The sequence below is a fragment of the Dendropsophus ebraccatus genome, chromosome 6 (genome assembly GCF_027789765.1).
Source record: "Dendropsophus ebraccatus isolate aDenEbr1 chromosome 6, aDenEbr1.pat, whole genome shotgun sequence".
Lineage (NCBI taxonomy): Eukaryota > Metazoa > Chordata > Amphibia > Anura > Hylidae > Dendropsophus > Dendropsophus ebraccatus.
In genome coordinates this window covers 101060297-101076641 of record NC_091459.1, presented here as the reverse complement: position 1 = coordinate 101076641, position 16345 = coordinate 101060297, and the positions used below count along the sequence as shown (strand labels likewise).

The 16345-nt window shown below is 40.6% G+C and overlaps 1 protein-coding gene across 1 annotated transcript in view; it reads right to left on the bottom strand.

The window, feature by feature from the left end:
- MED12L (mediator complex subunit 12L) overlaps window positions 1-16345 on the bottom strand; it is a 393418-nt gene that overhangs the window by 42687 nt on the left and 334386 nt on the right. Inside the window, exons 25-32 of the mRNA XM_069975432.1 lie at window positions 14771-14884; window positions 14126-14316; window positions 13842-14030; window positions 11750-11824; window positions 11439-11629; window positions 9763-9924; window positions 7346-7457; window positions 3266-3355 (exon numbers count right to left, since the gene is read on the bottom strand). Of these exons, the coding sequence (XP_069831533.1) occupies window positions 3266-3355; window positions 7346-7457; window positions 9763-9924; window positions 11439-11629; window positions 11750-11824; window positions 13842-14030; window positions 14126-14316; window positions 14771-14884 (1124 nt within the window). The remainder of the gene's footprint in view (window positions 1-3265; window positions 3356-7345; window positions 7458-9762; window positions 9925-11438; window positions 11630-11749; window positions 11825-13841; window positions 14031-14125; window positions 14317-14770; window positions 14885-16345) is intronic.

Genomic DNA, 16345 nt, shown 5'->3' with positions numbered 1-16345 from the left:
ACATTGGACGTCCATCTTTCCATTGACTTCAATGCATTGCACTGCAGTCAGTTATATCGCGGCAATAACAGACATTTTTTAAGTATCAAAATCAGCTGACTTTTTTTTTAAATATCAAAATCAGCAACCTTTACAGCTTTTTCTTTGGTAAAAACAGTAGTAAGCACAACTGTTACACAAGATATATAGTTTTTTTGTATCCTTAATGACAACTTCTTTGAAGATTTTGTCATGAAACTTTAATAAAAAATGATTTTGTCCCATACTCTGGTGCGTGACGTTACAGCCCAGGAGCTGTATAATATTCAATATACTGGAATTACAAGGCTCAGTAAGATCAAAGGAAAACATAGCACTACAGGCATTATATAGTAATGAAGACTTTGTCCTGCCTGAATACCCATTTTGTTTTGGCTTTGCATTAGTTTTGCTTTTGTATTCTTACTATATCTGGATAGCAGTCAGAGTTTGCTTTTCTAAAACAGATCTCCTAATCCTGTGCATAGAGACTGATTGTAGTGTTCTTTCTGCCATCAATAGAGTGAGCCTGGCTGCTTACAGTAATCATGGATGATAATATATATATTAAAAATAAATATATATATATATATATTTATATATATATATATATATATATATATATATATATATATATATATGTTACCTGTAAGACACACTGCTGATAGGTTGGTGGCAAATGTTGCCATCACACTTGCACAATTTATGTTCAGTAAAAACTCTGACCTGTACAGCAATGTATTGTACACAGGTTTATACTCAGCTGCTTAGCAAATGTTATTATGAAATGTGTCTTGTGATCTGTCCCAGCAGATGGACATTTACACCTGGATGTATTTAATACTGTATATGCTCTATGTAACATTAAAGGGGTCATCCAGCCTTTGAAAACTGATATCCCTTCTGCAAATAATGTACTATTGGACGCAAGGTATTCCTGTTTACATGAATGGGAGAACATTGCAGTACTCTGTGCCCAACTACGAACAGTACATTGTTTGACAGTACCAAGTAGGCCTGAGACCTCTTCAAACAGCTAATCTGATTATGGGGTGCTGAGAATCGGACCCCCACCCATCTAATTTTTAAGGCTGGGTAGCACATTTATTATGCTTTGTCATCACTATAAATCGCAAAATACACTTAAATAGTAAAAGAGTATGCTCACATTTAAATACCAATTTATATAACAATATATTAGGTTTGGTATTGTATTCATCTAAAATAACCTGTGTTACAGTTCAGAGCTGCATTTACCGTTATATAATCGTAAAGTTAGAATGCATTCACATGATTATGTGCCAACATGTAGCATGTATACACTGACATCCAGTCTAAATGGGCTGCTGATGTAGAAGTGCACATTCAGGTACAGGCCCCATTGACTTTAACATCACCCAGTTACTGGGATCCTCAGGTCTGTTCTTCAGTGCTTCAGGGCCTCAGCCTAAACATATATATCACTTGAAAAATTACTCAAACAAAGTCATTAGTTGACAAGGTTTAGGTCATTAAGTTTTTTAGTTTTTTAAGTTTTATATATTGTTTTGTATATAGGAAACAGTAAAGAAGCTATACTTGCCTCCCTAGGTAGCAGCAGACCCATAGGACAACACCAGGGAAGCATGGAGAGGTAAGCATAGCTTCTTTATTGTATTCTATATACTTGCAATAATGTATTAAAGAAGCAGTTCACAAAAAAATATTATCGGCAACCCGGTAGGCGCTGGCATGTGTATTCACAGGGGAGGGGGGGAGAATAATATTTTTTTTGTGAACTGCTTCTTTAAAGTGTTGCCCTTGCTGGATAACCCCTTTAAAGTCAATGGGGCCTATGCCTGTATGTGCACTTATACATCATCCCGACATTCCATTTTGACAGGATGCCAATGTATATTATTCTACAAAGAATGCTAGTACCAGGAGATGAAGCTTTATGCAGACATTGGCTCGGGCTTAATAAAGGGGTTGTCCACTTCATAGTAAAACTGTTAAGTGTACAGTATTAGTTAGTGTTCTTACAGCACTTACTGACAGCAGCTTCCTGTGTACCATGTGAGCTAAAATTGGACTCCCCTCTTCCAGGCTGTGCTGTCTTGCTCTGTGGTGAGTCTGTCCATAAGATGACCGACATGGGGAAGGATGTGACCATGCCCCGCCACAATGTCCTCCATAAACATATATAGGCTCAGTGGTGGACACTGGGAGTTGAACATGGTCACATGATCCTCCATGTCGGCCATCTTATGGACAGACTCACCACAGAGCAGGGCAGCCCAGCCTGGAGGAGGGGAGTCTGATTTTAGCTCTATGAGGTACACAGGGAGCTTTTGTCAGTAAGTGCTGTGAATACAGTTACTTATACTGTACACTGTACAATTTTACCATAAAGTGGTCAACCCCTTTAAAAAGACCACAGTGATGCTGAAGAGAGCAGTTGCTAAAAAATGTGCTAAGTTTATTAAAAGTTTCAGGTCTCAGCATTCAGAATTGTCCGCTATGAGCGGTGGGACATTTGTGTCAGTCATGTGCTCTTTGTTCACCTGTTGCTTTTGATAAATGATGCTAAGGTTACGTTCCCACTATGGAAACATACCAGAATTTATGAGGGAAAGGCAGCAAGATAGTGATGATTATGATGGTCGTCTTACCCACAAATTAAAAAAAAAAACTAATTCTGTGATTTTTTGTGTTTGGATTGTAAACTATTTTCAATAGAAATTTTAACCAGTGAAAAATTCCACAACGATCAGGTATGAACTGAATACTAAATGTGAGCATGTCAGTATGAAGTGATGTGAGATTTCATATCTAAAACCTGAATACAGCTTTGGGCCATGTTCACACAATGCAACAACAATGGCCATTGTAGTGAGTGGCAAACAATGGCTGTTGATGCTCTGAAAACTGCATTAATTCCAATGCACTGCGGCCAGAAATAATAGACATGTCAGCTTATTTTTACGACAAGAACGGACGTTGTTTTAATTGCTAACAACGGCCGTTCTTGTCAGAAAAGTTCACGTGTTCTCTTTAAGGAGGGGAGGGGTAAGCTTGGTGGTGGCTTATCTCTCCAATAACAATAGGGTTAGGGAGTAAAAAGCACAACACACCCAACCCTTTTCTCCACCAGCATCATCGGTTGAGGAGAAGTCAGAAGACTGTCATACACTTTAAACAGTCAGCCAGCTAGTGCCATACAAGCAACAGAAAATACACAGTAATGCAATTAGAGGAGTTAATGTACCAAATTGAGCCGTAGCTGAAGAGCTTCATGCATCATCTGCCTGGCTTTCACATCATCCTGGTATTTCTCTTCTCTCCAGTTACTCAGAATCTAGATTTGCCATGAAGGTACAATTTGTTAAGTCACACACAATGCAAGAACAATAGCACAAAGAGGTCACATATACAGATTCAAACCGCTTAAAGGGATACTCCAGGGTAAGAAAGTTATACAGATTTGTAAAGTACTTCTATTTACAACTCTCAAGTCTTCCAGTACTTATCAGCTGCTGTATGACCTGCTGCTGCCACCTCTGTCCATATCAGGAACTGTCCTGAGCAGGAGAGGTTTTCTTTTTTTTTTTTCTTTCAATCTTTATTTACTGAAATTCTTCAGTTTTTATAACAAGACATTAAGAAATACAGAGAGAAAAGGGGAAAGGGTTTGTAGACCTTATTACAAATTCAGTTTAAAACTGTACACAAATATAGTACACATGTAGATACAAGTTACAGTCCTGTAACAGTCTCATTTAGAAAGATATATAATGTGGAAAGGGTCTTTAAGAAAGAAGGGAGGGGGGGAATTAACAGAACCATAGAGGGGGGGGGGGGAGAGTTTGGATGGGGAATAGAGAAAAAGAGAAGGGAGGGAGGAAGGAGAGAGGCGGGGGGGGGGGGGGGCAGGAGAGGATTTCTATGGGGATTTGCTGCTGCTCTGGACAGTTCCTGTCATGGACAGAGGTGGCAGCAGAGAGCACTGTGTCAGACTGTAAAGAATACACCACTTCCTGCAGGGCATACAGCAGCTGTTAAAGGGGTTATCCAGCGCTACAAAAACATGGCCACTTTTACCTCTCTCGTCTCCAGTTCAGGTGTGGTTTGCAATTAAACTCAATTTACTTCAATGGAACAGAGTTCCAAATCCCACCCAATCTGGAGACAAGAGAGGGGAAAAAGTGGCCATGTTGTTATAGCGCTGGTTTACCCCTTTAAGTACTGGAATGAAAGTAATTTACAAATCTGTATATCTTTCTCACACCAGTTGAGTTGAAAACAATGTTTTTCTTCTCCAGAGTGCCCCTTTAAGATACAGTTTCTTCATGTTTCTTAAAAGCTTTTATAATTTTCATTAACTTAACAAGAGTGGTCGGTAGCAAAGATAACTTTGACTAAAGGAGGAATGAATCTACATTGGGCCATGGACAGACATTCTCCTCTAATTCCTTTCCTCCGCTATAAATTTCTGTCAAAGTGCCTGATGCAGCTTTTCATTAGCATGGCTAAAACATTAGCAGTGAATGCAGAATGGACAGAACACTCCGCCTCAGTGCTTGTATTGTAATATATCACCTCTTTTCACTATACATATTAGTATTCTTATCACTAGCAAAGATGTATTTACTTTATTAAATTATCTAAGTAAGTTAGGTAGACTATACTAGCACTGATCCTATCGCTACAGCGGTAATAGCCGGCGCCTGCCTTCTGTTCTTGGAATGCTTCATTATTACTTAGTGCTGGGTTGAATTAACACAGCACCACCTGCTGGTAGTCCCATAAAATGCAATGAAACTTTTCACAAACTAATTTTTCTCCAGTGAAATAGATTTATAAAAATGCTTCGAACCTCTCTAGAAAAATCTATTTTTCATATTATTTTATAAAGGAAAATCATGGTCCCCTGTTAGGCTGGGTTCACACTACATTTTTGCAATGGAAAAGCATATGCATTTGTGTGCATCTGTTTTGATCCTTTTTTCATTCACTTCCATTATAGAAAAAAAGGATCAACCTAATTTTTGTGTCCATTTGCAAAAACGGATGAAAAAAAAAAACCGCATAGCAAAAATGTAGTGTGAACCCAGACTTACCAATATAAAGTTCAATTAGCAGCAGATCCAAGACCAGAATACCAGCTCATACCCTGACAACCATTTTATTGGTGGCCCATTACTATGATGGATAAAGATTAGAGATGAGCGAACCAGGCTCGGATTCGAGTCCATCCGAACCCAAAAAATCGGCATTTGATTAGCTGGGGCTGCTGAACTTGGATAAAGATCTAAGGTTGTCTGGAAAACATGGATACAGCCAATGACTATATCCATGTTTTCCACATTTTTTTTTTTTAAATAAAACCAGAAGTGGATTGAAAATAAAGAAACTATGCAAACATTTCCATGATAGTTTTACTCTGTCGGTTCCATTCCTGATTTTGGCTATAAATACCAACCAAAATAATGATAGAAACACTGACCAAAATACTATAGCCTTAAATATGATTTTTATTGACAATGGGTAGACCTGGGGGAGAGATGTCCCTATACAACAACATAGGAGAAGGTAATGTGCATACATATGTGAGTGTGTGTGTGTGTGTATATATATATATATATATATATATATATATATATATATATATATATATATGTATATCTCAATATACAATAAACTTTTCTACCAATATACAATCACATGGCGGCAACTCAGTGCATTTAGGCATGTAGACATGGTCAAGACAATCTCCTGCAGTTCAAACCGAGCATCAGTATGGGGAAGAAAGGTGATTTGAGTGCCTTTGAACGTGGCATGGTTGTTGGTGCCAGAAGGGCTGGTCTGAGTATTTCAGAAACTGCTGATCTACTGGGATTTTCACGCACAACCATCTCTAGGGTTTACAGAGAATGGTCCAAAAAAGAAAAAACATCCAGTGAGCGGCAGTTCTGTGGGCGGAAATGCCTTGTTGATGCCAGAGGTCAGAGGAGAATGGGCAGACTGGTTCGAGCTGATAGAAAGGCAACAGTGACTCAAATAGCCAACCGTTACAACCAAGGTAGGCAGAAGAGCATCTCTGAACGCACAGTACGTCCAACTTTGAGGCAGATGGGCTACAGCAGCAGAAGACCACACCGGGTGCCACTCCTTTCAGCTAAGAACAGGAAACTGAGGCTACAATTTGCACAAGCTTATCGAAATTGGACAGTAGAAGATTGGAAAAACGTTGCCTGGTCTGATGAGTCTCGATTTCTGCTGCGACATTCGGATGGTAGGGTCAGAATTTGGCGTCAACAACATGAAAGCATGGATCCATCCTGCCTTGTATCAACGGTTCAGGCTGGTGGTGGTGGTGTCATGGTGTGGGGAATATTTTCTTGGCACTCTTTGCCCTTGGTACCAATTGAGCATCGTTGCAACGCCACAGCCTACCTGAGTATTGTTGCTGACCATGTCCATCCCTTTATGACCACAATGTACCCAACATCTGATGGCTACTTTCAGCAGGATAATGCGCCATATCATAAAGCTAGAATCATCTCAGACTGGTTTCTTGAACATGACAATGAGTTCACTGTACTCAAATGGCCTCCACAGTCACCAGATCTCAATCCAATAGAGCATCTTTGGAATGTGGTGGAACGGGAGATTCGCATCATGGATGTGCAGCCGACAAATCTGCGGCAACTGTGTGATGCCATCATGTCAATATGGACCAAAATCTCTGAGGAATGCTTCCAGCACCTTGTTGTATCTATGCCACGAAGAATTCAGGCAGTTCTGAAGGCAAAAGGGGGTCCAACCCGTTACTAGCATGGTGTACCTAATAAAGTGGCCGGTGAGTGTATATATACACACAGCGATCAGCCATAACATTCAAAGCACTTGACGAATATTGCAAAGGTTGCCTCATGTCACCAAGACCTGGGTGACACGTCAATTCTTTGAGTAAAGAGCGGCGGTGCGCAACACATTACATTGAGACAGTGAGGCAAGTGGGATTCCGGGGTGGGGATTCCGCTCAGAATTTCCGCCTGTTTTACTCCAGGCCTTTATATAGGAAAGTCTCTTAGTAGGTTGTATTGTAACTAAATGTTCACTTCAAATATCAGAGAACAACAGTATACAATAGGGAATGCACCATAAACTGTATTGTTTAAATGGTTAGGCGCAAATATGTTACACGGTTATATGAATACTTTAAATTACTGGTATTTAAAGGGTGTTGTGAGAAAATGACCTGTTGTTTAAATCATGATTTTATGTTTTTTAAAGATACTTTTTTAAAGGATTGACTTTAAAAACAATTTCCAGTATAACTTACCTGATTGACTTGGTTCTGTAGTGATGTCAGGAGTCCTTCTCTTTGCTCATCTTGGCCTTTTAAACAGGTGAGCACCAAGGATAGGAATGGATGCTGACTCAGCAAAGACATACTTTAGAGGAAATAAATAAACATTGGTCTCTCATCAGTTTCATACTCTGGCTTATTATTGGGTTCATTTATCCCTTAACCCCTTAAGGACCGGGCTAATTTTCGTTTTGGGGTTTTCGCTTTTTCCTCCTTGTGTATATAAGGCCATAGCAGTTGCATTTTTACACCTATGGACCCACATGAGCCCTTATTTTTTGCGTCACTAATTGTACTTTGGAATGACAGTCTGAATATGCGCAGTGAAATTGAAAAAAAAAACGCAATTATTGCTCCGTACTCAGCGCAAGCATGAACTCTCTCCTGCCTCACACACACACACACAGCGCCTGTCAGCTGAGAACAGCTGCTTACAATAAGTGCCGATACGGGGGCCGGCGCCGCAGCACACTGGGGGATGCGGGTGAGCTATCTTTGATCAGGACAGATTACATAGGAAGGAGAAGGCCAGGAGGATCGGGCTTATAGCACAGGGAGGGGGCCGGGGGGATCGCTGTAATGATAGAGAAGGAGGGGGCCGGGGGGATCAGAACCCGGCTAACTTCGTACAGCAGGAGCACTAAACCCTGATTGTCTACACACTACAAGTCAGTCAGGGTTCAGTGCTCTGCTGCTAATAAGAAAGAGTCAGTCGCCGGCCGGGTGGTGACGTCACCGAACCGGAAGAAGAGGATCCGCAAGTCACAGCTTGGACCATCACGTGACCGGACGGGAGATCTCCTTGGGGGGCCAAAAACGGACAGGTAAGTATATTAGGAAAGGGTTAACCTTGGTTAACCCTTTCCATTGCTAAATTATTGCTTTTCCCTGGAATACCCCTTTAAAATCGCTCTATTCCCATACTTATAGCGCTTTTATCCTTTAGTCTATGGGGCTGTGTGAGGTCTCATTTTTTGCGCCATGATCTGTTCTTTCTATAGGTAGCTTGACTGCGCATATGCAACTTTTTGATCGATTTTTATTACAATTTTTCTGGATTTGATGCGACCAAAAATGCGCAATTTTGCACTATGGAATTTTTTTGCGCTTACGCCGTTTACCATGAGGGATCATGAATTAAATAAATATTTCGGGCTATTATGCACGCAGTGATACTAAACATGTTTATTTATTTATTTTTATTTATAAAATGGGAAAAGGGGGGTGATTTGGACTTTTATTAGGGGAGGGGGTTATTCATTAATAAAAACACTTTATTTTGTTTTCACTCACAGTAATATGAAGCCCCCTGGGGGACTTCTATATACACAGCACTGATCTCCCATTGAGGTCAATGCTGTGTAAATAACAGAGCACATCTCCAGCAGATAATGGTCTGTTGCAGACCATCTAAATGGATTGCCGAGCCGGGATCAGCGTCATTCCGAGGCTGAGCCCCGGTCGGCTCAGTACACCGGATTTCCCCTCCGCGATCACATCCCCCCCACTACACACCAGGGACAGGGGGCACAGATACTATTCAAATGCAGCTGTCAGCTTTGACAGGCCTGGTCCTTAAGGGGTTAAGAAACTCTGTAATAGGTTTTATTAAGCAAAAGAGTTTCCTTCTGTAGTCAAAAAGCTGTTTTCCTACCTCCCCACCTCACTTCAGAAGAAGCAGGATTCCTGTGTCCATTATGCTCTATGGAGAGGTTAGGGATCAATAAGGGTGAGTGAGCACGGAGAGGAGAGAAGGCAGCCATGCAAAACACTTCATCCTGCAATCTTCTCTCTGCAAGCTCCCAGATAAGCAGTGACCTTTCTGACCTGTGAATCCATCGTTAATGTAATCAGACAGTCTGCAAACTGTACAGCTGCCTGTCTCCTCTTTCTAATCATTTATACCCCTCGACCCTTTCCCCCTCCATAGGTTACAATGGACTCAGCAAACCTGTCTGCACTTTGCGCCTTTGTAATGAAGAAGGCTTCGCCTGATAATGCACAGATAAAAAGTGAGGGGGGGGGGGGCGCTTGGAAACTGCTTTTTGAATACAAAAAGAGGGTTTTTTTTTTTTTTTTTGCCTAATAAACCCTATTACAGAGTTTCTTGAATCACTTGTACTATTCATTCACTATTCATGTTAAAAGTTTTAATTGTTTTGAGTGTTTAGAACCGTACCAATCAGGAGAGGATCACAACTGCAGCACGCTCTTCAAATAAAGAGTCCATAGGAGCCTGTTAAAAGTCTGACTCTTTTTAATCCCAACCGCTACGGGTTTGAATACTCAGACTCGGACCAATCAAAACTTTTGACATGTCTCTATGACTTGTCAAAAGTTTTTAATAACAACAGATACACTTTAAGCGTTTTGATTACAATGTAACTGACCTTTTTTGCTTTTGCCGGTCTCTCTCCTTCTTTGAAGATGATCCCAAGTGCTGTCCTTTCTCGAGTTCTTCTCCTGCTGCCTTTAGTACTCTGCCTTGGACTGAGGTAGGTAGTTTAGCAATGAGAGGTGCCACAAGCCACACTCCCCTACGTTCAGAAGAGCTACATTTAAAAAGAAGACACAGGTTTGCTCCAGTGCTGATGTGATAGTAGAGTGAGTGAAATGTGGATTTGCGGAGATCAAAACTTCTGGCATGTTTCTATCATGTCAGAGGTGTAATTCAGCATTTAAATAACAGTGGCTGAAGAAGCTGGATGTAGACCTAGAGAGTCCCTGTGTGTGGCAAGAATCCTATTCTCCTGCATATTAGGAGATCGGCTGAACAAAATGCTGTAAGTAATACACTGATCTGTTCAGCATTTCTGTCACTAGTTTATGCAGACTTTATTTAAGACAGCATAAACCTAGTGACAAATTCCATTTAATTTTGGCCGTAATTGCTATGTGAAAATACAGGCGTATTTTCAAGGTAATATTGTGCTCTATTAAAGTCAATGGGAAATTGGACGGCAGTCACGCACCACATAGAATAGCTAATAATCAAGTACGGCCTCAAAATAATCAACATGATCATTATTTACCACCTGCTTGTGCATCTGGTCATACATTGTTTAAATGTCACTGAAATCATAGCTTTTATTTTACTGTGAGGGAACCTAGCCTAAAACCTCTTAGTTTATTTCATATTTTATTAAAAACTACATAGCAATATGCTAATGTTTTGGATACATATTGTGCAATAAAGCCGACATGTTTTGAGCTGTGTGCAGCCTTTTTTCTGTGAAATCAATGTTAAATAATGCTTTCAGGGAAACCATCAGCAGGTTGGAAGTATCTCACTCTAGTGCACAGGACGCTAAGGATCCCTTGCTGGCTCACAGTGTTGTAAAATGTTTTATAACATGGATAAAAGCCATGGGAGAGACAAAGAGAGTATATATCAATATGCTGTGTGCTGACCTCCTATCATTATGTTTAGGTCCTCCTCTTACTCTTCATCTTCTCACCTCACCTCAAAAGGACAATAAAAACAGTGGCACACACTGGTTCTCTGCTGTCAGTGTGGAGCATGGAGCACAACAACACAATGACAAGCACAAACACTGGAGGAGGGGAGCACTTTACTTTTGGGCCCAGTATTCTTACTGAATACATCCCTCAAGCTTCATTTTATGTTATTTTTTCTCCTCTCAGTAATAGACAGACACAGTTGCTACTACTTAGCAGCTCTCCCTGTACACTCAGCAGATGTGCCGTGTGCAGGGACAGGCTGCTCACTGACCCACAATCTGGGCAGCACACAAGGCATTTGCCCGGTATGCCAGAGTGTCAGTCCGGGCCTAGTCTGAGCTGTGCTCAGGCAAAACTGTTTTGTACTTTTTTAGGAGCCAAAGTAGAGCTCTAGCTGAACAGTTAAGAGGTTTAATAGACTGTTTTTTATGAGCTCATCATGTTGTCTAATTCTAAGAAATGTTACTATATTATAAGCACACTATATTATCAGGTTAAAGTAGGTAAATTACAAGCAGCTGCCAGCCCCTAGTTTACTGTATTACATACCAGTACCAAATAACTTTGTACTAGTGCAGCATTAACCTGTATGACTGAACAGTACCTGAGGAAGGCTGACTTCATATTATGTCTTGCGCTGTTTGTCTCCGCATGTGCAGCACAATTTGCATTGAAGAGACTGCTGACCGGATTATTGGGGCTGCTGTTTAATTCAGCGGACTGCTGGAATACTTCTATGGTGGCCTTTGCAATATTATCCAGGAGTCCGTTTATCTCAGTCACTGAGCTGGGGCCCTAAAAAAGAGCATTACAATAATGGTTCAATAGCGCCGCTTTCATAAAAATCTAAGTAATAAAAAGTCATGATCTCTATTACATACAATGTTATGTGGAGTCTAGAGATAAAGTACTAACAGGTTCCTTCATGCACTGCTTGATCATCAGCTGAATCTCCAGCCATGACTGCCTGAGCGTCCACTGGTCAAGGTTCTAGTAAATGGAGAAAACATGGACCATTATTTAGGGTACTGCTTACAGCTAGAAAACAGAGCACTGCTACACAAGGAGTAAAATACTTTAAGGTCACATAGTAATAAAAGGAAAAATATATATTAGCATAAACTAGTGACATAGAAGCCGAACAGAATGATGTATCACTTACATTGTTCTGTGCAGCTGATTCAGGGATATCCTCCTGAATAACATAGACAATAAGTGGTCCTCTCCATTATGTGTGTGAGCTCAGTCGTCCTCAATATTCATGAGAAGCAGAAAACTCCGTCCACCAGCTGCTCATTGGCAGTTATCTATCTATGCTGTGTATAGGCAGTCACCTGTCCATCAGCTGCTGGAGGGTGGGGCGAGGGGTGTGGCAAAAAAACCCCATTCTCCTGCATATTAGGAGAGCGGCTGAACAGAATGATTGAAGTAATACACCGATCTGTCCAGCATTTCTGTCATTAGTTTATACTGCCCTTATTTAAGGCGGCATAAAACTAGTGACAGATTCCCTTTAAAGTGGAAGTCATCTATTACTTGTAGATTACTGGTTAATCATGTCATATTATTAATGCTATGTCTCTCTTAAGGCCCTATTACACAAAGTGATTATCAGCCATATTTGGCAGATTTTCGGCCATTACAGCCGATATTGCTTTGTGTAACAAAAGGCAACGATCAGCCGACCTGCACAATGTTGGCTGATTGTTGTCTTTCAACACGGTGAAAGACTAACGACTAGAATAGCAACGATCTGCTGCCATTGCTCCATGTAACAGGAGCGGGGGAGGCAGACTGACGATATGTCCTATGGGCTCCCTGGACGATCTAAACATCATTGCTTGCTCCCACTGATCACCCTGTGCAATATGGGCTTTATACTATATTTGAGCAATACATATAATGCGTATCATTATCATATTTTGTGTCTCCCAAAGGCAGTTTATCGGAGATTGGAAAGTCAATGTGGGAAATAGATAAAAACTGCATTCTTTATAGCAGCCAATCACAGCTCAACTTTGATTTCTTAAAGGAGTTGTATTGCCACCCAAAAGATATACAAATCACCAATATACACTTCTTATGGGAAATGCTTATAAAGTGCTTTTTTCCCTGCACTTTCTACTGCATCAGGGCTTCACTTTCTGAATAAAATGGTGATGTCACAACCCGACTCCCAGAGCTGTGCGGGCTGTGGCTGCTGGAGAGGATGATGGCAGAGGGATGCTCTGTGTCTCTCCAGTGCCCTGTGTCCCTCAGTGTCCCTCTGCCATCATGCTCTGCAGCAGCCACAACCCGCACAGCTCTGAGAGTCGGGTCGTGACATCACCATTTTATCCAGGAAGTGACATCACCATGTTATCCAGGAAGTGAAGCCTTGATGCAGTAGTAAGTGCAGGGAAAAAGCACTTTATAAGCATTTCCCGTAATAAGTGTATATTGGTGATTTGTATAACTTTTGGGAGGCAATACAATACTTTCATAAAAATTTTCGCCGGACTTCTCTTTTAATGATTTCTGGTAAAATGAAACCTGTGATTGGCTACTATGGGCAAATTAATGGATCTAATGCTCTATTGTTTATCATTTACTTTCCCAGAGGGTACAACTCTTGAAGATAATTGCACGCAGCTACATACAGTGTATCAGACGTCTGCTCATGTATTGTCTGTCCTGCAGTGCTTCCATTAGTCATCTGAGAGGTAAGCATGCAATGCATCTATTATATATATGACATTGTTTATGTAAAAAAAACTAACATTGAATTTGATTTGGAAACACAGACTGTGGATCTGTTAGGTGAATAATGGGAATGAAATAAACAGGTATTTTCTGTGAACTTTTTCCAGAAATGAAGACAGATATAGATCTAGTATCTCAGCCAGTGGTGCCTGGGATTTCGGACTGGTCCCTGAACTGTTCTATGTCATCTATAGAACTTGTGATCTCAAGTATGACAGAGGAGATAGAAAGCACCCACTGTTAGAAGCCCCTACCAACATACTACCTGTAGGATACGCTTAATATGGAGCCTTTGGATGTTCTCTCCTTCAAGTGACTCATTTACTCCATGAGGATAACATATCAGCTGTAGTAGCTTCCGGGCTTGTTTATTAGACAGGACAGGATCCAGAATAAGGTCTTTATCAGTACATAGCCTCTCTGGTTCTTTCAAACAGTGGTCCCCAACCCACTCCTATACCCCAAGGAAAGAGAAAACTGTAAGAATCCGGGCAAATCGTTCTCAGTCCAAGGTATTAAAAAAAATCAGGAGTCTTGTATGTCAATTACCTGTTGGCAAATCGTCCTCAAAACATACTTGGCGTACTCGCTTAGGCTAGCTGTCTCAATGACAAATGGTTTTCCAGACGACGGTAGTATTGTTTGGGACTCTGGCGTTCCTTCCTCTAATGCTTGTTCTGTCACATCAGCCTTAATGTGCCTAGAAGAGCTGATATTACTATTACCTATGTCAGCATCTCCTACAAAATAAGATGTATTGAAGAGAAGCACGTTACCATGTGACCACTAGATGGCAGCTTGTACACGCATAAGGACTATTTTCAAATGACTATTTTGTTCTCTAATGCTGTAAACTAAAAACCCTAAATGGTCGTAGGATAGTAATAGGGTACATGTCCAACTTCTTTCCACAGTCTCTCTCTCAAAGCTTTGGCAGTCCAAGACTGATGGGAATTTTAGTTTTGCAACAGCTGGGGGCCATCAGTTTGACTCCTGTGGACTACAATATTCACATGTGAAGTTATGGGCCTATGTAAACTAAATGAGACTTCTCTCACCCACAGCTGGTAACAACACCATAAAAAATAAAAATAAAAAATACACACACATATAAATAAGAAAAATAAATATATGGGACACTGCCCATGTAACAGGTAACCGGAGATGTATTAACTATGATTTATTAGAACATACCTAGCATCAGGATAGCTTTGAGGACTGCAAATATAGCTCCAACTTCAATGCTGTTATGAGCAGCTGCCAAAAGATGTCTATCACACGAAGAGCATAATCCTGGTGCAAGTTTCCCTAAGAAAGTGAAAAGTCATATTTTGTATGTGTACTATTTAGAAGAACAGGTTAATGGGGTTGTCCATGAATTTATAATACATGACCTCTGTACTAACAGGCAGCTGTGCTGCATCCCCTTATTTTATGCATTGAGCTGTGTATATGAAAACAGAAAAAACACCTATGTTTTCTCTTCCAGGTACCTGTCATTCTAAACAGTATACAGGCACGGCATGCTACTCTGTATAAGAGGGTCTGATCAGCATAATGTGCCACATAAAGTGTGTACAGGCAATGACTCTAGATATAAGCAAGGCTCCCAGTCAGTGTAGCATACAGTACAGTAGCGTATAGAGGTCCATGTATACATCACTGTGCACCTCTTGGCCACAATATACATTAGCAGGACCAAGCGCACAGTGCCCGGCCCAGCAATCTGTATAGTAGTACGTGGCGATGCATGAGTGCGCTCACTTATGCAATTGTTTAGATCACAACTGCCTGGTGCAAGGATACGAGGGCTCATAAGGTAATTCAAAACTGATTAACAGAATTTTTCAAATAAAACATTTTAGTGATCTGGTCTGGGGTCTAAATTCATTTAAAGGGGTTGTTCACCCAAAAAAAAAAAAAAAATTTTTTTTTTCAAATCAACTAGTGCCAGAAAGTGAGAGGGATTTGTAATTTACTTTGATAAAACAAAAAATCTTAAGTCTTTCAATACTTATCAACTGCTGTATGTCCTGTAGAAAGTGGTATTCTTTCCAGTCTGAAGAGCAGGAATGTTTTCTATGGGGATTTGCTGCTGCTCTAGACAGGTCCTGGCATGGACAGAGGTGGCAACAGAGAGCACTGTGTCAGAATGGAGAGAATACACCACTTTCTGTAGGACATACAGCAGCTGATAAGTACTGGAAAACTCAAGATTTTTTAATAGTAGTAAATTACAGATCTCTGGCATTTTCTGGCACGAGATGATTTGAAAGAAAATAAAAATGGTGAACGACCCCTTTAAGGGTTTGGTGTCTAAATTAATTTAAGGGTCTGATCTGGGGTCTGAATTCATTTAGAAATCTGGCATGCACAGGAATTTGCATTGTCATATGGACTCTGGATTAAAGGGGTTATACAAAAACATGGCCACTTTTCCCCCTACTGTTGTCTCCAGAATGGGTGGGGTTTTAAACTCGGTTCCATTGAAGTAAATGGAGCTTAATTGTAAACCCCACCTGAACTAGAGACAAGAGAGGGGGAAAAGTGGCCATGTTTTTGTAGCGCTGAATAACCCCTTTAATGTATTAGCTGCGTTCACACTACGTATATTTCAGTCAGTATATTTCAGTCAGTATTGCAACCAAAACCAGTAGTGGATTAAAAACACAGAAAGGATCTGTTCACACAATGTTGAAATTGAGTGGATGGCCGCCATTTAATGGCAAATATTTGCTGTTATTTTAGAACAACGGCTGTTATATTGAA